At 37.9% G+C, this 22,556-nt stretch overlaps 3 protein-coding genes across 4 annotated transcripts; 2 read left to right on the top strand and 1 right to left on the bottom strand.

The window, feature by feature from the left end:
* Positions 1-1,013: 1,013 nt before the first annotated feature.
* On the top strand, positions 1,014-4,373 carry LOC306857051 (trypsin-3; the record flags this gene model as incomplete). Its single annotated transcript, XM_079396707.1, has 5 exons — positions 1,014-1,065; positions 1,236-1,386; positions 1,510-1,651; positions 3,831-4,085; positions 4,215-4,373. The coding sequence occupies 5 exons, from the start codon at positions 1,014-1,016 to the stop codon at positions 4,371-4,373; spliced, it is 759 nt and encodes a 252-aa protein (XP_079252833.1).
* Positions 4,374-5,750: 1,377 nt separating this feature from the next.
* On the top strand, positions 5,751-8,871 carry cdab (cytidine deaminase b; the record flags this gene model as incomplete). Its single annotated transcript, XM_079397146.1, has 4 exons — positions 5,751-6,027; positions 8,346-8,457; positions 8,583-8,640; positions 8,734-8,871. Exons 1-4 carry the CDS (start codon positions 5,856-5,858, stop codon positions 8,869-8,871), a joined length of 480 nt encoding a protein of 159 aa, XP_079253272.1. The 5' UTR covers positions 5,751-5,855.
* Positions 8,872-8,983: 112 nt separating this feature from the next.
* On the bottom strand, positions 8,984-21,853 carry dnajc16l (DnaJ (Hsp40) homolog, subfamily C, member 16 like). 2 transcript variants are annotated; one of them, XM_079397144.1, is made up of 15 exons: positions 21,731-21,827; positions 20,960-21,158; positions 20,795-20,861; positions 19,370-19,691; positions 19,015-19,199; positions 15,940-16,044; positions 15,694-15,852; positions 14,907-15,037; positions 14,631-14,808; positions 14,356-14,538; positions 14,108-14,184; positions 12,644-12,724; positions 12,465-12,554; positions 12,174-12,344; positions 8,984-10,354 (listed from the first exon to the last, which is right to left on the bottom strand). In XM_079397144.1, exons 2-15 carry the CDS (start codon positions 21,145-21,147, stop codon positions 9,910-9,912), a joined length of 2,382 nt encoding a protein of 793 aa, XP_079253270.1. In that variant the 5' UTR covers positions 21,148-21,158; positions 21,731-21,827; the 3' UTR covers positions 8,984-9,909. The 2 variants fall into 2 exon arrangements, with proteins under 2 accessions (XP_079253270.1, XP_079253271.1); XM_079397145.1 differs by having other exon boundaries at positions 9,036-10,354; positions 20,960-21,177; positions 21,731-21,853.
* Positions 21,854-22,556: the final 703 nt, after the last annotated feature.

Genomic DNA, 22,556 nt, shown 5'->3' with positions numbered 1-22,556 from the left:
CCTGCGAAGTTAGTGTACAAACAAGACCATAAAACTCAAGGAACAGATGTGGTTACACTATAAAAGCAAAGACAATATCACAGCTAAGTTAGTGTGGGTGGAAGTTACTGGAATTTAGCTGCTCAGGATTGAGTTTTCGATGCTCAGGGTGAGTTTTTATGCCATCCATTTATGTTTTTGGTAGAAAACGTCAAATATTATCATACTTTTTTTTAAAGCATCAGAAGTTTCTTCCGCTTCCCAAGGCTGCATTGATTTGATCAAAAATAAAGTAAAATCAGTAATATTGTGAAATATTATTGCAATTTAAAATGTCTGCTTTCTATTTGAATATATTTTAAAATGTAATTTATTCCCATGATGCAAAGCTGAATTTCCAGCATCATTCCTCCAGGCTTCAGTGTCACATGATCCTTCAGAAATCATTCTAATATACTGATTTACTGCTTAAGAATAATGTATGTTTTCCAGCTGTTGAAAACAGTTGCACTATATTTTTTGTGGAAAACTGACTTTTTGTGTGTGTTGTATTTTTTATTTATTTACATTATTTCTCAGGATTCAAATATTCAATAGAAAAGCATTTATTTGAATATATATATATATATATATATATATATATATATATACTGATATACATATATAGTTACAATGTAAAAAAACATAACTTTGATCAATACATCCTTGCTGAATAAAAGTAGTGCACGTCATACATTTAATGTCATATTAATAATTTTAGACAGTTATTGATTAATGACTATGCCTATTTCTTGCATTTGTTTTTCTTTGTAAGAGTTTTATTAATTATCAAAAATAACTAAAGCATCTAAACCACAGTTGAAACCACCTCAAACAAACCTTTTTCATTTTTAACTTTTAATCCAGCAGAGTAACCTGTTGTTGGAAACTCGCTGTGATATTCATTCCATATTTGACCATGTTTTTCTTTACTGCAGCTGTTTGTATTTGTTTCTCCACCTCTAAACCTCCTCTGTGTTTTAGACCCCTCAAACATGAAGAAATGCCTTGAATACACCTTGCTCCTCATCATCTCTTCGCTTCACGGTAAAGCACTGCATTACCTGAGTAACTCACAGCGGTCCCATCTAAATATAACGCATATGTTACAGGAAGTTGCTTTCTGTGCATACATTATTGAAATCCATTGCTGAGCACAAGCGGCTGGTGTTTTATGTTTATCCAGCATATACGAGGCCTCGCTTTATCATTCGCAGGCTCGCTGCAGCAGAGAATCATTGGAGGACAGGAGGTTGAGCCCTACTCCATAAAGTACCAGGCCTCTATCCAGTACAACAACTACCATTACTGTGGAGGAACGCTCATACACCCACAGTGGGTGGTTACTGCCGCCCACTGCTGGAGACCGTGAGTATTTCAGTCAGAATTCACCTTTAATGAAACATGCTGAAGTATTTGAGGTAGGCCAAATCCTAACACTGATTGTACTGATGTGATAATGTTGGGTTCTGCTGTCTGTTTTGTTCACAGGAGCTATTTAATCAAAGTGGTTTTGAGCGAGCATAACCTCTCCAGTAAAGAGGGTGTTGAGCAGGTGTTCAACGTGTCCAGAGTTCTGGTGTATTACATGTACAGTTACAGGACATTTGATAGTGACATTATGCTCTTGAAAGTAAGTTCACCAAACATTAAATATATAAATATTGCATATAATATATAACTTTATAACTTCCTAAACAGATATATATATATTTGTATAATAATGTATATTTATACAACAGTTTGTTCTGGTTCTCAAATCTGATTGGTTGAGAACCGTGAGATCTTGTACTGGTATCGCTACAGGAACGCCCTTTCACAATATTGTATCACTCCGTTTGTTAGTTGGGTAAATCTAACGGCCAGTCTTTGGTCTCATTAAACTATTATTTGTTCCAGTGCAAATAGTTTTGGCAAAAGGCATGCTTTCCTGTAGCTCAAATAGTAGAGCATGGCGCTAGCAACGCCAAGGTCATGGGTTTGATTCCCAGGGAAAGCAAGAGCTGATAAAAAAATGTAAAAACTGTAACTTGAATACAATGTAAGTCGCTTTGGATAAAAGCGTCTGCTAAATGCATAAATGTAAAAGTTTATCATGTTATAATAATAGTATTTAGTACTGAGACATGGTGCGTGTGTTTGTGATTGTGGTTTTAGTCATAGATATACTAGGTGCCTCATTAGCGACTGTTTCTATGGGCCGCTGCTATACGTGACATAGATATAGATAGACACCCTATTCGACCGGTCCAGGCACGTAGATGCGGTCGCCATCTTGGAACGGTATTTTTGGCGTCATTCATCATACTGTAGGTTTGCACAGAGCCGTTCTGTGCAGGATTGTGGCATCTTTTGAATATTCAGTGATTACTATGGTGAATGACGTCAAGTATACCGCTACAATATGGCGGACAGCTTACGTATCATAGATATACTAGATGCCTCATTAGCGCCTGTTTCTATAGGCCGCTATATATAAGCCGCCCGCCATATTGTAGCAGTATACTTGACGTCATTCACCATAGTAATCACTGAATATTCAAAAGATGCCACAATCCTGCACAGAACGGCTCAATGGCAATTCAAATGACGTCAAAAATTACGTCTACATAATACAAGCTTTTACTACAGTAATACAATAAGCTTTCAATGAAGCAACTCAACGTTCCTTCGTTACTAGTTCTAAAGTGACGTTATGGAATTAGTAACGGAGGCTTGGGCTCAGCTGTTACTGTCAACTTAAATCTGTGGCGGAAGGAAGTAGTTCTGCACAAAAGAGAGATTTTAAAGACACAGTAGACACTTCGTTGTTTTTTCTCATTTATTTACACACTCGTGCCGTCAAACTGTTGTATAAATGCAATATCACACTCGTAGACGTGTTTTGGCCTTAGGCACGAATCACAGCAATATCGCACTTCTACTCGTGTGATATTGCTCATATATACAGTTTTTATTAAATTTTATTTTCCATTCAAAGTTTTGGGGTTGGTACTGTTTTTATTTTATTTTTTTTAAAGGAAATACAGTAAAAAAATCATATTGTGGAATATAAGGTATTTAAACTGTAATAATGTTTCACAGTATTTTTATGGTTTAATTTATTCTACTGTAATATATTGTAAAATTGGTGGTAAAGCTGGATTTTTAGCATTACTTCAGTCTTCAGTGTCACATGATCCTTCATAAATCATTCTGATTTGCTGCTCAAGAAACATTTCTGACTATTATCAATGATGAATTATCAATAACCCAAGTGACAAAAAAATAAATATACTAAAATGTATTTGAAATACTACAAAGTATACTACAAACCATTTACATAATGATGTACTTAATACAAATAGCCTGCAATTGTATGCACTTAATGCACTTTAATTGCACAGAAGTCCAACTAAAGATAAACTGAAGTATATTTGGTTGTGCTAAAATGGAACGATTGCAAGTATACTTCAGGTACATTTTAAATGTTTTGTATTTAAAGACCGATATTATTGAAAGATCATACAATCATCATCAATAGTGCATTAAAACACATTTTAGGCTTAATATTTAGAAATGTGCATTTTGCACAAGTAGTACTCCAAATCAAGTTTAATTATCATTTTTATATCTATAAGTCTCGACCAACGTCAGTAAATATGTTAATAGATTTGAACTATACTTAAGTCTGAAACAAATGTATTTTAAAATACGTATACTACTAGGTAATTATATAATATTATCAACAGTTAATATTACATTATTATAACAGTTAAAAATGCAGTTTATAATATATGTCACTTTCATTTATTGTTGGATCTGTGCATTAGCTGGAAAAGCCTGCAGTGCTCAATGCAAACGTTCAGCCGGCTGTGCTGCCAACCTCACTCGCTCCCTTACAAGGGGGCATGATTTGCACAGTGAGCGGCTGGGGCGTCACTCAGGTCTACAGTTATTACCTGTCCCCTGTCCTGCGTGCTGTGGACGTCCAGATCATCCCTCAGTGTCAATACTACTACTACTACAGAATCACAGACAACATGGTGTGCGCCGGCTCTCCTCTGGGCGGCAAAGACTCCTGCCAGGTGAATCCGAGCAGCAGGGTTTTTATTCTGAAACACAGGAAAAGAGACAATATGCATACAAAATGCATTTTTAACTAAGCAAACAGCATCGTATAACACTTGGTGACACTGTGCTTTGTTTGGCTGCAGGGCGACTCTGGTGGGCCTCTCATCTGTAATGGTTATTTTGAGGGGATCGTGTCCTGGGGCATCAGTTGTGCCAACAAGTATTTCCCGGGAGTCTACACCAAAGTCCGCAATTACGTCTCTTGGATCAACTGGATAATCGAAAATGACAACACCAGCTAGAAAGTTCTTTTTCCAAAGTTTATTGAACTGCCCCACCATAGAAAGAGACCAGACGGTCAAAAAGACCCAGTATACTGAGTACGGCGGTCAGTGTCTGTTAGATAAGATAAATCAGCATTGAAACTTGTTTTATTCTTTTATACGTTCTCAAACAAGGATGCTCAATTTATGAAAGAAAGAGCAGAGCAGGTTTTAGATATCACAGTAAAAACATCAGTTTAACCACAAATTCTAGCACATATGTGACCCTGGACCACAAAACCAGTCTTAAGTCGCTGGGGTATATTTGTAGCAATAGCCAAAAATACATTATATGGGTCAAAATTATAGATTTTTCTTTTATGCCAAAAATCATTAGGATATTAAGTAAAGATTATGTTCCATGAAGATATTTTGTACATTTCTTACCGTAAATATATCAAAACATAATTTTTTGATTAGTAATATGAACTTAATTTGGACATCTTTAAGGACGATTTTATTAATATTTTGATTGTTTTTGCACTCTCAGATTCCAGATGTTTAAATAGTTGTATCTCAGCCAAATATTGTCCGATCCTAACAAACCATACATCAACGGAAAGATTATTTATTCAGCTTTCAGATGATGTATACATCTCAATTTCGAAAAATTGACACTTAAGACTGGTTTTGTGGTCCAGGGTCACAAATATCTTAACATTCTTGAATCAAGATACATTTACATGAGAAGCAAAATGACTTAAGATATAAAGTCTTGTTTTCTGGGAAATAAAAAATAAATAAAATAAAATAAATATCTATCTATCTAATTTTATTTTTAATAATAAAAAAAAATATATATACATTTATAAATATATATATAATTGTCCCTTTGAATTAAGATTATTTTCCTTGCCCCATTGGCAGATTGAAAAAAAAAAATATATATTTTATTTTACTTAGTTTACTTACTATCTTAAGTCATTTAGCTTCCTAAGTAACTGTATCTTGATTGAAGAATGTTTAGATATTTGTGGTTAAACTGATGTTTGTACTGGTGTAAAATCTAATTCCAACAAACTTTAATGGTCAACTTGATTTAAATGTTTTTCATTCTATTTTTTTTATTATTATTTCAAGGCAGAAGATTATAAAATAATAAATCGAATATTTTCCCAGCTTATTACCTTTGTTGGCCTATTTATCTCCAGCTGTCTATTGTGAAAAGGAAATGCTTTTTCATCATTACTCCGTTGGGAATATTACTTTATTATGGTGCAGTGACCTTTATACCTCATCCTCCTCACTGTCTCATGGTGTGGCTAAGGGAAAGGTTGCTGTGTCGACTCTGACTGGAAATTACATAACCTTGCAGCATGACAGAATCACACACATCAATACACTGAACGTCAGGGAGGTGGGAGATCTGGGAAAAGGGGATTGGATGCCGGATTGGGAAAAACAAAGTCACAGGCAAGTCTGTAGAGCCACAGAAACACAATACAAACACAGCACAGCAACATGGGAGATCAAAAGATGAGATGTGAGCTAATTAAGGGGTTGAATGAACACTTCTCCGGAATGAAAGAGTTGATTCGGAAGTCTCTCGAGGCCAGGAAATTTGCCTACTGCCCCTACAGCAAGTTCCGAGTCGGGGCGGCACTCTTGACACACGACGGGACGGTTTTCACAGGTGAGGCAATGCCTGAAATGCACTGTAGAAGTACCAATATTAGAGAGTTTCAGCAGTCAGTTCCCAGTGCTGGTTGCACAAGAAACATCAACTGCTGTAAGGAGTGTTTGTGAACTCAGAACTGATGAATAATGTATGAAAGCTGAACTCTAATGTGCGCTCAATTTGTTGCCAGTCTGAGAGCAAAGATGATGGTAAATTCACATAAAAGCTTGTTAAACCATTACATGCCAACAGAAGGAAGACTAAAAGCAGGTAACATCTCTGACACGTGAATGAGACTCGGCACACACACTTTATGAGTGATTATTTCACGGTTCTAGTGGAATTCTGTGCTCAGATATCGCCTGATCTTTGCCGTCTTCATCGGCAATGCTGTATTTCAATCCACTCATCGATCCGGGTAACTGAAGCCGGTTCAAACATCTTGCACCTCAACTAGCTCAGATGACTTCAACATCGATATTTATATAATAACATAAATGACTTTAACATAAAATATTGTTGCAATGTTCATCTTGTTGCTAGACCAATTGTTTTGTATATTTGAATGGATTATTTTATCTTAGTGGAAGCTTTAAGATAATGCACAAGTAAAATTATACTTAATGTCTACGTCTGGGGTTCTGACGATTATTTTGTAGTAGTAAAGGGACATAAAGATGAGAACAAAATGAGATGAAAGGAAAAAATGACATGCTTTTGAAACTTTTTTACGAGAGAATGCAAAAGCTTTGCAATCCCCTGAGAAACTTTGAGTTCGCTCTCAAAATCTTTAGTGATGTAAACAATAGGAGGTGGATGAAAAAAACTATTTTTGATTGCGAGCAAATGCAAAGTTTCTCAGGGGAACACACAACTTTTGCATTCTCTCTCTCTCTCTCTCTCTCCATTTGTAAATATATATTTTAAGATATACAACACAAACACACACACACATATACATTTTACAAAATGTGTATATATATATGTATATATATATATATATATATATATATATATATATACACACTATATATGTTTGACTACTTACAAATCTTAGTACAAATCTTAACATTTAAGCATATAATGATATTCTAGGGAATTGTGTGCTTCTAATTTTATAGCAACAGTTTGGACAGAACCCTTTTCTATTCTAACATGACAGTGCCTCTGTGTATAAGACACTGTTCAAAAAGACATGATTGATTCAGTCAGTGTGGAAGAACTTGACTGGTCTGCAGAAAGCCAAGTCCTGATCCCAGCTGAACTCCTCTGGTGTGACTTTAAATGCAGACCTTGAGCTGAAAACTCATCAAACACCAATGACTTGTACATACACTATAAGGACAGAAGTGTTGGGACACCCTCTTCTTTAGAGCAGAAAAAGACACTAACAAAACTGTGTCAACAAAGATGGAAATGTTAAAATTGTATTTCCATCTCTGTTGCAACAGTTTTGGCCGTGTCTAAAATGAGTGTACCCTTATGTACAAGCCATTGGTGTTTGGTGATGATATATATGAAGAGTTTGTTTGCAAATACAGATAACTCCATTTTTTTTTATGTTATCATGTTTTTATTGTATTTTATTGCTAGTAAGCTGCATTTTTTAGTTATTTTTTAACCTAATCAAAATAACTCAACTGCAGTTTGATTGAGATTAATTGGAAAGCACGATGAAAAAACATGGTTTGTGAAAATGATCTGTTTTTGCAAATATATTATTTAAAAAATATTATGCCCTCCATATATTGAATTTAGTGTCTATAGTAGCCTATGCATATAGTGAAATATCCACACCATATGCCCCTGAAATCCATTTTAGGATATGAAGGTTGAAAGTCAATATATTTTAAATTTCATAACTGTATTTCATTGAGCTTCACTGTTTACAACATATATTTAGTCTACTAAAAATACACTTTTTTTTGTCTTAAGGGATAATTTATTAAAATGCACATGATGTAGCTTATAAACACTGAACAAAACTGGCATTTAAATGCAATACACAAGAACCCTTTGTTCCCATAAAGTAATGCATTTGATTAGGCTATTGCTCTCTCAGTACAAGTGTCCCAGCCTTGAGCTCTGGAGAAACAGCACTTACTGTTGTTTAATGGCCATACTGTTAGTAATAACACAACAGCGGCACGAGAGAGGACATTTTTGTTGTCACAGAAAGTAAATAAAAACTTGGCTCCCTACCTGACAGGCCCCTTCCAGACCAGCCAATAGAAATCGGTACAAAGCACAGTACAAGATGTACCTTACATAATATTTGTTATGTGTTCAGTGTGATGTAACATACTTCAACTCTCATTATTTCACTGCATCAGGCTGTAATGTAGAAAACGCCTGCTTCAACTTGGGAATCTGTGCTGAGAGAACTGCCATCTCAAAAGCTGTATCAGAGGGCTACCAGGATTTCAAAGCCATTGCTATTGCGAGGTAAATTTCTACTGTATTCACAGACCATCTAGTGGTTGAATTACATTTCTAACTACCTCCATATTTGGAAATAGTAGACTCTCTAGTATAATACAGCATCAATGCAATGTCTTCTGCTCTTTTAGTGATTTGTGTGAGCACTTCATCTCCCCCTGTGGTGGATGCAGGCAATTCATGAGAGAGGCAAGTTTAATTTACCACAGTATTTCACATCAATTAAACAAGAAGCAGTCTCAGGTTTCATTAAACATGTTATTTTTGTTTTCACCTCTATAGTTCGGTGCAAACTGGGACGTGTATTTGTCAAAACCTGACGGTTCCTATGTGGAGATGACTGTTGAAGAACTGCTGCCTGCATCTTTTGGTCCAGAAGACTTAAAAATGAAGAAAGTGAATATTCTCAACGAGTTTTGAAGCACTGACTCTACAAAGACTTCGTACCTGATAGATTTGCTTGTAAATAGAAAAAGGTTTATGTGGATTAATGGTGTTTAATAATGTGTATTAAGGAATGTCATACGTAAATTATGTTAAAAAATCTAATTATTATTTTTGAATAAAAACAGTGAATACAGTTATAAATATAAGTGAACACGTGTCGCTACAGTACAAACTTTATTATTATTTTTAAACAACGCACATATAAATCAACCACAAAAAAGTGCAACATAAAAATAGTCATTTTCCTAAAAGAAAATGGCAACTGATGATCTACAGACATTCTTAAATTCTTACGTTTTAGTGATAATGCAGTTAGAACTTCTGTTTAAATATTACATTTATGAATCAAAGAATCCTAAGCAAGTCCTCAAAGTGCAAAACATGAAACAAACGACGTTAAAGAAAGTATGGGCTTTAAGGAAAAGCAGCACATGCACAAATGGCAGTAAAATCTTAGAATCTTCAAAACGTGATTCTTCATGCAGCACGGTTTGTTGTTGGAGACTTTGCATAAGGAGAGTAAGATGATTAAACCTTTTCCACACATACACACACACAGTCTCTCCTTTTCAAATTTCTATCATCCACATAGTGACTCTGACTGGAAACAAGGCAGAATGGTAAGCTCAAAACGAGCTGCTTCTGAAATCTGGCCCGTTGTTTTAATTCACAGGACCCTGGATGAAATTATAAGGGTGGGCTGTAGCCACCACATACCCATCAGTGTAAAGACACGATAGCCCTGTCAGAAGCTACACAGAGAGGCTTCATCTGGGTACTGGCATCCATACAGAAACGAAACAACCATTCAAACAAAAAGACAGTGTACGTCACAGATGGAAAGGAGTTTAGCCCCTAAAGCAGCCAACGAGCACATGGTGCTCTAAATAACAAAAACCTCTACTCACCACCAGTGCGTTTTACAGAATAACTTATCTTTTAAAGTAACCAAGTAAATTGGATTGAAAAGATGTTGCGAATTCAACACGTTTCACGTCACTACTGCGAGTCTTATTTCTGTGGCGTTATGGTGTCCAGACCGGGCCAGGCCGGAACATAGTGCCGTGGTAGAGTTCCCTCCATAAGCCTCTCCATCCACAGACCCAGTCGGTCTAGTTTGTGGTGGATCTCCAGAGTGGTCGCCTTCTGTCGGGAACTTGACCGGGACCTCGAGGCTTTGCTTGGAGCAGCCGCTGCCGCATCCTCGTCGGACCACCTACTACATTTGGCTTCCTCCCCTGTGAAGACCGGTCTGAATATGCAGAAGTATTTCTTGTGGCCGTTGAGCGCCAGGACGTGGCCAGTGTAGTCTGATTTGTTGGAGGTGGAATCGTCCTCTTCTTCTTCTTCGTCCAAGCAGTCTGACGGTCTGGCGTCAGGAGCAGACTCCATGAGGGAATCCATCCATTGGCTGTGCTTGTCCACATTTAAAAAGGAGTAGTGAAGAGTCTGAGACCTGCGGGAAGAAGTAGGGATAGTTTCCTTTGGATTTGTTTGTAGCATGATTTAAGTTGAAAGCAAAACTGCTCAACACAGCTTCTGGAGATGTACTTTCTTTCAGTGTTTAATTCCAGTAATGTAATGCTACTTTTCCAGATGTGTAAATAGGAACGAATGGACATTCGACTTCACATTCAAATGATGCTCCATTGTTTTTTTCCAAGTGGTGAGAATTCCAGTTTGAGTTGTCTGGAAAGCTCCATGACTGGAAATCAGAACTTTGCAACTTTTTACTTGTACATGACCTCTGAAACACTACTCAAGTTCAGACACCCGACCCCTAGAGAATAAAGCAATAAATCACAAGGAGCTGTGGTTTACAGTGAATTTATAACAGCTAAGGGGCGTTGTTAGGCAAGAGTGTAAACCACGGCTTCACGGGGTTTATTGCCTTTATAAAATGGTTATTCCATATACGTATAAAGGTTTCACAAAATAAAACAAAGCAAATAAAATGTAATGATCTTAAAACCATTCTTCCGCCAAACAGTTCCTCAGAAATAGTTGCGGTTGCCAAGCAACACACAAATGCAGAAACAAAGAGGTGTATGTTTGTAGAGTAATTTACAACAGCTTCAAACCAATCGATCAGAATTAAGGACCGGTACTAAGCTTCATTTGAAATTCTATTCAAACAAAGTTCCATTGGGTGTTCCAAGTGGAAGTGGAAGAATTCTGGGTTGAGTTGTTCGGAATTAACATTTTTATGTCAGAAGTGCGAAATTTTAATTTCAAACATTTTGATTGTGTCTGGAATGCATAACTACATTACTAGAGTTTACAGTTGAGGTACGCAATCAATATTGTGAGATCAGTTTTGAATTGCTGATTGCATGAGGAAAGATATCAATGTGTGGGAGGGAAGTGTAAAAAACAAATGACTCCTGCAATGGCGCTCCTGCAAAATATAAATATCTAAAAATAAAATAAAAAGTTACTCAAATTTATTTGATGTTTTTAAGGTACAGAATGTTATTTTGGATTATTTGTCCATTCAGCAACAAATAAAAAACATTTACAGGCGATGGCGCATTGCAAGGACTTACGCCCCATTCACACGGGGTGTCAAAGCCTCTCGTTTACTTTGAATGGAGTGACGTCAAACGGTGCTGAACTGAATTGTGGGTCTGTCGCCTCGCTTCACTGCCGTTTTCAACTTTTCAAGCGCCAACGCAGGTGTCAGCCAATCAGGTTGCCTTATGCAAATACCCTAGCGCAGATGCTATTCATTCCAATTCATGCAACATCAGAAAAGTAATGTGATTGGCTGTTGTCACTATTACGGTTGCCTCAGCATCAAGCGTTGACGCCGATGCCCCATGTGGATGGGGCGTTATGGTTTACGTAAGTAAAGTACCTTTTAATTGTGCACGTTGACCAATTAGAAGTTTGGAATAATGGGTCCCGTTGTGCTTTTTTGAAATCCAAATGATTTCAAATGGACCCAGGCTGCATTTCTTAAAAGCACTGGAACCCCACGTATATTGTAGAAACCACTGGTGCCAATGTTTACAATGATGCTTACAATGTTTTTGGGAAACACAGCTATCGCAGATTTGAAATATGTCTATGCAGCATCTTTGACCTTGGTTCAGTTGTCTAAAGCTTAATCGAAGATGATGAATGCTAGCATTGATTTGTATGTGTGCTAAGCTTCAAGTAGCCTTCTAAGAAGGACAGTTTTGAGTTGAATGGATGACAGCCTAAACTCTGTAAGAAGGTTGATATCCAGAAACAGGTTTTAGCATTCTCTCAAACACATACAAAGGCCTCACCCTGAGAACGAATACACTTCTTTGGCAAACTTCCTGAGCAGTACTTGCTTAGAAGCATCAGTGAGGAGCAGCACAACGTTGATGTGACCAGGCTTTAACCTGACTAAGTTACTCATGTAGGTGATGTCCGTCAGCTCCGTCACCTCCACAAAATTCTTCTTCGGTGGACGACTGTAACAGGAAAACCAACTGTTAGCAATTCAACTAATGAACATCTAAACACATCTGTGATCTCAAAATCTCTATTTGACTTGCTGTTATTATTTTATTCTCAAGCAAGCAGTGTCTTACCTTGAAGTGCTCTCTTGTCCTGGAGAGCTCTCTGCTGTCTTTGGTGGATCAGTGGCCTTTTGTTTGGCTGGTTTGTCTTCCCCAGCGTCGCTGTTCAATCAATCAATCAATCAATCAATCAAATCAATCAACAAATAACTCCTTACAAAAACACTGTGATATAACAAAATCTGTTCTACCTGAAGGCCTGAATGATTACAGTCCCAAACAGGATGAAAAGAGCAGAGAAGATCAGAGAGAGTACGGGCATCATCTCACGCCTGGGGGAAGCAGAACATGACATAACAGCGTGCTCTTAAATTTCCCATTTATTAAAAAAAAAAAAAAATTGTAGGGCCGCTAATCGGCAAATCAATAAAAAATAAACCTGAAAATAGCCATCAAATGCCATTATCATTTAGGCTGATATTATTTGTTGTCAATTTGTTGTCACATTTAAAACATTTTTGCACACAATGTACATCTTTTACACTTTTTCAGTCTCTCTTATAATCTTTATAGTCTATTGCAGACATTTTAATATTGCTGTTGAATGCTTTTTCTTTAAATGCACATACATACAATACAGACACACACACACGCTCTGACGATTTTATCAGTAAAATAGTTTAGCAGCTTGAAGGCTACATGACATTTCTCACTAGCGAGGAGATAACAACGGCACTGTTCTTGAAGCTGATGAACTTACAGTTTCACTATTAATAGAGATGCTGCTGCCGAATACTGTTGAGAGGCTTAATATCTCTCTCTCTCTCTCTCTAAGAACTGCATTAGTCTGTTATCAGTGGCTCAACCTTCGTTACTAGGTCTAAAATGACATTTTGGAATTAACAACGGAAGCTGGGATTGAGATGCTTCAGAAATTAGTCCTAGATGCAAAAGCATTTTAAGGGCAAAAACCTGACGAATGTCTTGAAATACAACATCTGAACAATATTTGAGGTGTGGTAACCGTAGTACAAGTGGAATAATTGATTCCAGTCCATTGAATTATTAGAAAACAATGCACACCCGAGGTGTAACGAACACTCGGCTCTGCTTCTTTGTTAACATCATGCAGTTCCAGTTCTTTTTTTAAAATCAAATTTCAAATTAGAACAGGTTGTATTTATTTTTTTAACTAGTTTTCATAAAGCAGTAGGTGAAAAGTTCTGAAAGGAGAGGATTTGCGAATGGTAGTGAAGCAACGCAAATCACACTGTAGGCCACGTGATATGTAGTACGTCCAAATTTCATTCCATCTAGACAAAACAAGCTGCTTTAATGGACTACATTTCAAACCAAATGTAGCACTATAAGGTTTGCAATTTAAGATGCAGCAACAGTATGACCAGAAAGTCAAGTGCTGCTAATGTTGCTTTAATTTCTAATTGATCAGAATGGACCACTCGTGTCCTTTTCCGACTGACATAGATTTTCCATAGCGGTTTGTTTTAGACTGGTTTTAGTCAGGTAAACAACAAATAACAATGTTCATTTCTCAAATCTGTGGAAAAATGTGTCTGGTTTGCAACAGGATCCAGTTTGCCTGGTCGAGCACTGGCCAAGCTTTTGCTCTGGCTCTAGAACGAAAACCATTCTGGTGGAAAAGAGCTAAGAACTGAATGGAAACAGGACCATGAACACTTTATGATTGTACTCACCAGTTAGAGTAAAGAAGATCAAAGTAAAATTGAGCGATGTAATCATATGCAGTATTTATCCACTGAATCAGAAACATCTGAAATAAGAATAATAAAACAATACGTTATTATTGTTAATTATTTTTCTCGTTGCCTCTTAGACCTTCATGTAATCAATCTTGAGGTTCATTCATTAAAATATACTTTGGAATCTAATCGCAAAGTCCTAAAGACAATCTTAGCCCTTCAACACCCTCTGCATAACTTACAGAGGCAAACTCATTGTTGAGTTCGGGCAGCATGGCATCATGGGTAAGGTAGGAGGGGTCTCTTTGCAGAATCTCAAGCTGCTTGTGGAGGCAGATCTTATCATCATCACTCCCATTCCATCCACCTGTCACTGTCCGATACAACACCCTTCCTGTAGGGCTGCGTCTCTCCAGTAGAATCACCTGAAGTCATATGCAGAAGAGGTATGAATTCATAAGGCATCAAAGGAGGTGATTAAATGGAGTGTGTGTATTAGCACATGAATGTCTCTGACCTGTGGCGGGGTTGTGTCTTGCTTTTTGAGTAGGGCGTCACAGAGAGGCTGCTGTTGTCTCTGGTAAACATAAGCAAACCTGAGAACTTCTTTAGTGTTGGAAGAAGCGAAGTCAAAGAACGCCTCATTCACTGACACAAACTGCTCCCCTTCACCAGTAACCAGAAGAACACAGTACCTGTCAATCAGAAAGACAGGGAGATGAAGAAGTTTTCTCAGAGCCAAACAGTAAGTCCACTGACACGCGATGCTACAGACAGAGGTGAGATTTCATACTTCCTGCGACGGTGGAACTGTTTAACTGGACACAGCTCATCGAAGAGTTTCTGATTCACCAGTCGCGGCACCAGCAGGAAACGATTACTGGACACAAACTCGTCAAATATCTGCTTTTTCATCCCTCTTGCCTGGGGAAGAAAATAAAAAAGGACAAGTCGGTTACACTTTATTTCGTTAGTCCAGTTTAGACATTCTACTAACTATAAGTAACTTTGTAACTACACGTCAACTAATTCTCGTTAATTTGCAACTACATGTCTACTAACTCTCAGTAGGGTAGGTTTAAGGTTTAAGAGTCCGAAATCTTTGCACGTTAAAAAATACGACCTCACGTTGAGTCAATCACGTTTACACACTGCCTCCGAAACTTTCGCCCGTCATAAAAAAATTCGGATCAGGTTCGATTTTCTGCGTTTTCACATCTGTAGCATGCATTTTGATAGGAAAGGATGAAAAAACACACATGAAAATTTCAGACTCAGTGTGCAATGACCTTTAGGGTTAGTAGAATAAGTTGACATATACTTGCAAAGTTTCTCATAGTCAGTATGTTGGGAACCCATCAAAATAAAGTGTTAGAAGACAATAAGCAGACAGTCTACTAATACTCTAATGATTGCTAGTTGACATGTAGTTGCAAAGTTACTTACTGTTAGTAGAATGTCTAAAGTGGACTATCAAAATAAAGTGTTACCGGCTTGTCAAGCAAAAACAAATCAGCCGGTATACAGTTTTTGAGGAAAAACTACAGCTGGATGTATGCAAGTGGAGAGCTGGGCCTCACCTGTATAACATCAGCCGGTTTGTCTGTGTTCTCTTTGAACAGGAGCATGGAGGGAGCATATGTGTTGATATTAAACCTCTGCACGACTTTGGAGGTCTCAGTCAGGCCCATGTCCACATAGCCAAACCGTACATAGTCTTTATAGGCAAACGCGGCGAGCTGCGAACAAGAGAATATAACAACTTGTGTCAAGAAAGCAGGTTTTAATAGCAGACTGTTTGAACAGCTAATACAAAGAACACTCACCTTATACAAAAGAGGGATATTAGATGCTACATCAAACATTAGCACTCTTGGCTTATTCTCCTCATGCCAACTGTTTAAAAACTCGAGGTAGCTGTTATCTGTCACCTAAAAGAAAAGAATAAAGAAGGAAAGGAAAGGGAATAGAAAAGGGAAAAGAGCCACAAGGGAATAAAAGAGACAAAGGGAATGGGGGAAAAAGTACAAAAGGGGAAAAAGAAAGGGAAAGGGAAAGAAGAGAAGTAGAAAAGGAACAAAAGAATGAGAAAAGGGGGGGGGGGGGGGGGAAGTGGGAAGGTAAGCGAATAGGAAGGAAAGGAAAGGAAAAAAGGGAAGGAAGAAAAATGGCAAAGGAGAAAGGATGAAGGTAAAATGGAAAAGGAACATGAAGTGAAAAGGAAAAGAAAGGGGAAAAGAAAGGGGAAAAAGGGGAAGTGGAGAGGACAAGAGGAGAATGTAAAAACGAAAGATAAAGACAATGGAAAAAGAACAGAAAAAAAAAACAGGAAAGGACGGTTAAAAGCAATAGAAATGAACAAGAACATGGGGGAGAGAATGAAAACGATAGGGAAAGGGTGAAGGAAATGCGAATAAAAAGACAAAAGGAAGGGTGGAAAAGAGAAAGGAGAAGGGGAAAAGAAATGGGACAAAGGGAAAGGGAGGGAAAATAAGCATGAAGGGAAAAGAGAAAACGTAAAAGAGAAGGAAGGAAAAGGGGAAGGAAAGAGGAAAAAGGAAAGGAAATGAAAAAGGAACAGGTAAAGGAAAGTGAAAAAGAATGGAAAGGGTTAAAGAAAAGTGAAAAGTGAAGGAAAAGGAAAGGAAACGAAAGACAAAAAGCAAATAAACCTTCAATTATGAACTCTTTTTATTTATATGAATGTTTAACTGACGGTCCATATTCATTGCAACAAGAGCCATTGCTTGAGTTACAGGGTTAGTTCACACCAAAATGAAAATTCTGTCATTAATTACTCACCCTCATGTCGTTCCAAACTCGTAAGACCTTCGTTCATCTTTGGAACACAAATTTAGATGTTTTGATGAAATCGGAGAGCTACCGGACCCTCCATAGACAGCAACACAACTGAAATGTTCCCAGGTCCAGAAACGTAGTAAATAAATCGGTAAAACAGTCCATGTGACATCAGTGGCTCAACTTCAGTTTTGCGACGCTACGAGAATACTTTTTTTTCGGAAAGAAAACAAAACTAACAATTTACTCAACCATTCTTCTCCCCAGAGTTACGTCTTACGCCATTTTCCGCCACGTCTTCCGCCATTTGTGGACTTCAGCTCTGCTTTTAACACCATTATCCCGGAAACCCTTCAAAATAAACTAACTCACCTCCGTCTGCCAGTGGATCAACAGCTTCCTGACAGACAGACAGCAGTTAGTAAAGCTTGGCAAATTCACATCCAGCACTCGAACCATCAGCACTGGAGCTCCTCTGGGCTGCGTACTCTCCCCACTGCTCTTCTCCCTGTACACCAACGACTGCACTTCTAAAGACCCCTCTGTCAAGCTCCTGAAGTTTGCAGACGACACCACACTGATCGGCCTCATTCAGGACAATGACGAGTCTGCTTACAGACAGGAGGTTAAGGAGCTGGCTGTATGGTGCAGTCTCAACAACCTGGAGCTTAACGCTCAAAACTGTGGAGATGATCGTGGACTTCAGGAGAAACCCCCCTGCTCTCCCCCCTCTCACCATCATGAACAGCACCGTGACTGCAGTGGAGTCATTCAGATTCCTGGGCACCACCATCTCTCAGGACCTGAAGTGGGACATTCACATAGACTCCATTGTCAGGAAGGCCCAGCAGAGGTTGTACTTTCTTCGCCAGCTGAGGAAGTTCAACCTGCCACAGGACTTACTGAAACAGTTCTACTCTGCCATCATTGAATCCATCCTCTGCACCTCAATAACTGTCTGGTTCAGCTCAGCTACCAAATCTGACCTCAGAAGACTACGGAGGGTGGTCCGGACTGCTGAGCGAATCATTGGTACAACCCTCCCCACTCTCCAATAACTGTACTTATCCAGAGTGAGCAAAAAGGCTGGTAAAATCACTCTGGACCCCTCACATCCAGCACACAACCTCTTTGAACTGTTGCCGTCTGGTCGACGCTACAGAGCTCTGAGCACCAGAACGAACAGACACAGGAACAGTTTCTTCCCTCAGTCAATACATCTCATGAACACTCAATAAATAAACGTAGAACACACAACTAATACATTATCCATTCACCACACTCACTTATTTTATTTTTCTCATTTCTAATTTGCACATACTTGACCTGTACATACATAGTCGCCTATATTATATATTGTGTATTTTTATTTTTTTATTGCTTTGTACATTGGTTATTGGCTATTTGTTGTTATTTTGTTTTTATTACCTGTGTCCTGTCCTGTTACTGTCTTTCTGTTGCACTGTGGAGCTTCTGTCACTACAACAAATTCCTTGTATGTGTAAACATACTTGGCCAATAAAGCTCATTCTGATTCTGATTCTGATTTTAGAGAGTATCACAACACATACGCACGCTTTCCCCGAAGAGTAAACAATGCTTAATACGCAGATTACGTTCATGCTCGCGCTTTCCTCCCGAATGTAAACAACGCTGATTACGTCAAATACGTTCTGAGGTACTCTCCAAAATGGCGGAAGACGTAACTCTGGGGAGAAGAATGGTTGAGTAAATTGTTATTTTTGTTTTCTTTGCGCAAAAAAAGTATTCTCGTAGCGTCGCAAAACTGAAGTTCCACTGATGTCACATGGACTGTTTTACCGATTTATTTACTACGTTTCTGGACCTGGGAACATTTCAGTTGTGTTGCTGTCTATGGAGGGTCCGGTAGCGCTCCGATTTCATCAAAAACCTCTTAATTTGTGTTCCAAAGATGAACGAATGTCTTACGAGTTTGGAACGACACGAGGGTGAGTAATTAATGACAGAATTTTCATTTTGGGGTGAACTAACCCTTTAAGTCGAACCTATAGTTAAATTCACCTCATAATTATAATAATTACGTAATTAATAAGTAAATATATAATTAAGGATACACCTACCTTCTCCACCAGCTTCTGGGGCAGAAGGCTTTCCACAAACTGTCTCAAGTGTTCCCGGACCACAGCGTAGTGGAAGAAAGTGACTTTGCCATTGATTAAACCAAGTATGGATGGTGTGCTGTGGGCACCAAGATGGTTAGCCAGCTGTCTCTCAAATCCAATGTCCACCACACCAATACCAACCCCTAAAAACAAACCAATAGTATTATGAGTATTCTGATTATGTAATTTAATTGAAAATATTGCCATAGACTATTTTGCCCAATATTTGCGTGCTATGCCATTGTATGCTTATTAGAATATCACTCAATAGTACTTGAATTAACTGTGAGGGTGAAAATCCTGAAGAACTTACCCAACGGCTCCAGCTCTTGCACAGTGCCCTTCCATACGGGCTCAATATGGATGCAGGTGAAGCACCACTCTGACGTGATCTTGATCAGGTAGGGTCTCTTGAAACTGTCCGGCAGCACCTCACTGACGTATCGGTTGTAGTGAAGGAGGTGCTTGCTGTCTGTGAAATCCCGACTCGTCCGAGGGAAGTGAAAGAACGACTCATCAAAGTAGAAGCTGTCATGATAATGTCTGAAGCCCTGCGGTGCTCGGGCAAAGTTTTGATTCTCGTCCATTTGACCAAACCGGTCATAGTTTTCCCTTCTCTCCTCGTTAGAAAGAATCTATGGAAAGTAGATCACATTCAGTTCAATGTGCACGCTTATTACTGAAGACATATTCAAACGTTTACATGCATCTTACACCAATTCCACCAGTTTGCACATTTTCAACCAGCTTTGTACTGTTACAATGTCAGTTCTGGTATTTGTAAATGAGTGATGTGAACTTTTTCTCTGTGTTACCTGTACACAAACATCCCTGTCTATCTGTCAGCAAAAGTCTGCCAGATGATGCAATAATGTTTTGTTGTGCTTCTTCCAGCAGACTTTTGACAGAACTTGTGTATTTTTTATATTCACAGAAGGGTGGCGCCTAAATCAAAAGTGCATTATGTGTCCAAATCTTTGTCAAAAAGCAATGCCACAAGCTGTGTCATTGATTTCTTGCATTTAAACCCTTAAACAGATTTGCCAAATTTATCGTAACTACTCACATGCTATAAATTTTAGATAAATATTTCATAAAAAAATATTTTTTTTGACTATAGTGGTATAATACGATACATCTGTTTTATTTTATAATTACAAGTCATTGCGTGCAAGTAATTATACATAATTTTTGCCATTTTACAGCAGATATTTTGTGCACATAAATATACTAGTGTCCATAATTTCAGTAAGACAGTAAAGAAATGTATAATGTTGCAAACAAAAATGTCTATTTCAAATAAACACTGTTCTTTTCAACTACTTATCAAAGAATCCTTAAAACAAAAGTCTCACAGTTTCCACAAAAAATGAAGATATTAAAACACAGTTCTCTAATCTGAAACTGCTGGCAACACTGACAATAATAAATGTTTCTCCAGCAGCAAATCAGCACATTAGAATGATTTTTAAGGATCATGCGACTCTGAAGACTGAAGTAATTCAGATTTACCATAACAGAATTTAAAATGTATTCAAATAGAAGACGGTTATTATGAAATATTACAACAATTTAAACTATTACTGCTTTTTGGATCACATAAATACAGCCTTGGTGAGCTAAGAAACTAAAAAAACTAACAAAAAACATTTAGATACCAAACTTTTGTATGTACACACAGTAAAAATGGCAAAAATAAAGAGTGTTTTTGTTATTTCCAATAACGCAACCATCCTACCTCATATGATTTAGTGATCTTGATAAACATGTCCTCTGCCCTTGGACTTTTGTTTTTGTCTGGGTGCCTGTGGATAAAGTGTGAAAACATTTTCATTTGGACATCATCATGAGAGAGTTACACAATTATTACACTATATTCAAGAGAAGAAATCCTATCACTCACCATTCCCTCACGAGCCTCTTGTAGACTTTCTTGATTTCGGCCTGGCTGGCTTGTTTGGACACTCCGAGCACTTTGTAGGGATCAAACTCAGGCGCAGATGCCAGTGAATCTCCAAACAGAGCCAGGAGAAGAATCGCCCAAACGCAGCAGGTCACAAACACACTCCAGCCTCCCATCTTCAGGTACATGAACTGACAGGCTAGACAAACAGAGGAGACCTGGGCTAGTTGTCACACATTATACACCAGTAAAAATTCCTCAGGGTAAGTCTACGTCATTATAAACAAACATATAGTCCACTGACTCCAACAGTGGGGCATGTTGTTACACTAATTGGGGTAAGTTGTCACAATAGAACAGCCTAGTATATGTAAACACTAAACCAACTATAAAATACATCATTAGAGCACAAATTTAAAAGGTAACAATAATATCAAACTACTTTTTTGGTAGTCAGTCTATCAGTAAACAGTAGCTAGTCACCTGAGTGCTAGTATTACTGACGCATTTCTGAAGCGTTTCTATGGGAACCAGCACACCGAAGCCATCAATGCAAGTAAAAATCAGCTTCAGATCAGCTGCGTGATGCGATTATATGATCAGTGCAGTTCAAATGCACGAGACAGCAGACAAAAACACTGATAACACAGATATGCTGAGAAAACACAGCCCGACATCAGTGCACAGAAGCGCGAGCTGCACGCTCTACAGAGGATGGCGCTTTAATGCAAACACCTCATTAAACACAAGAATACACAGTGACTGTAATACCTAGGCTCGACTCTTGCTGTAATCGTATATATCTCCAATTTAGCAGCAATCCATGTTCTCCCGATGGTAATGGGTGGACAGCTTCCCCGGCCTTCCTTTAGTGACCGGTACTTCCGGTAGTGAGGGTTTGTGGTTAAACAATTTCTATGATAAAAGTCCGACGGGTTTAATCAAAAATCGCTTTTAGTATCATTTTAAATCAAAGAATACTTCTTAATGGATTTTTAAAAATGTATTTTAAGTTAGAGGTAATTTTGTTTGCTTTAGAGAGAGAAAGGACGATCATTAAGATGGTGGATAGATCTTTCTGGAAAACATATGTGAACATGTCTTCTTTACATATTTATGCAATAAAATACAAGCAATAATCGTGCTGGTGTACATCACCATTGCCATTCAGTAGGTAAATGCAGATATTCAGCACTACAATGTTGTTGCACCAATAGAGAACATTATTTACTCATTATATAGAGAAGATTTAAGGCAGTCATTGCCTGCAAAGGATTCTCAACAACATATTAAAAATTAACATTTTATTTATGATTATATTTATTTGTCCAATTACGTTTGAGCACCTGAAAATGGGTGGACTGTGTATAAAAATGTTTGTAATTCCTAAGCATGTAATGTTATTTTTTTGTTCAACCCCTTGAATTAAATCTTAAAGTCTGCATTTCAATTTTATCTTGATTGTTTTATTTTTAATTCTGTTCTGGTGGTATTAAAAATACCACCAGAAAAATACCCCCCCCCCCCATAAAGTCTTTCAGCCAATCTGCCTTTTTCTTTCTTTAATATCCCAGATAGCACACGTACATCTGCAAGA

This window comes from Barbus barbus (assembly GCF_936440315.1).
Source record: "Barbus barbus genome assembly, chromosome: 37".
NCBI classification, from domain to species: Eukaryota; Metazoa; Chordata; class Actinopteri; order Cypriniformes; family Cyprinidae; genus Barbus; species Barbus barbus.
The sequence above is the reverse complement of the archived record's forward strand: the minus strand, read 5'-3'. Positions and strand labels throughout refer to the sequence as shown.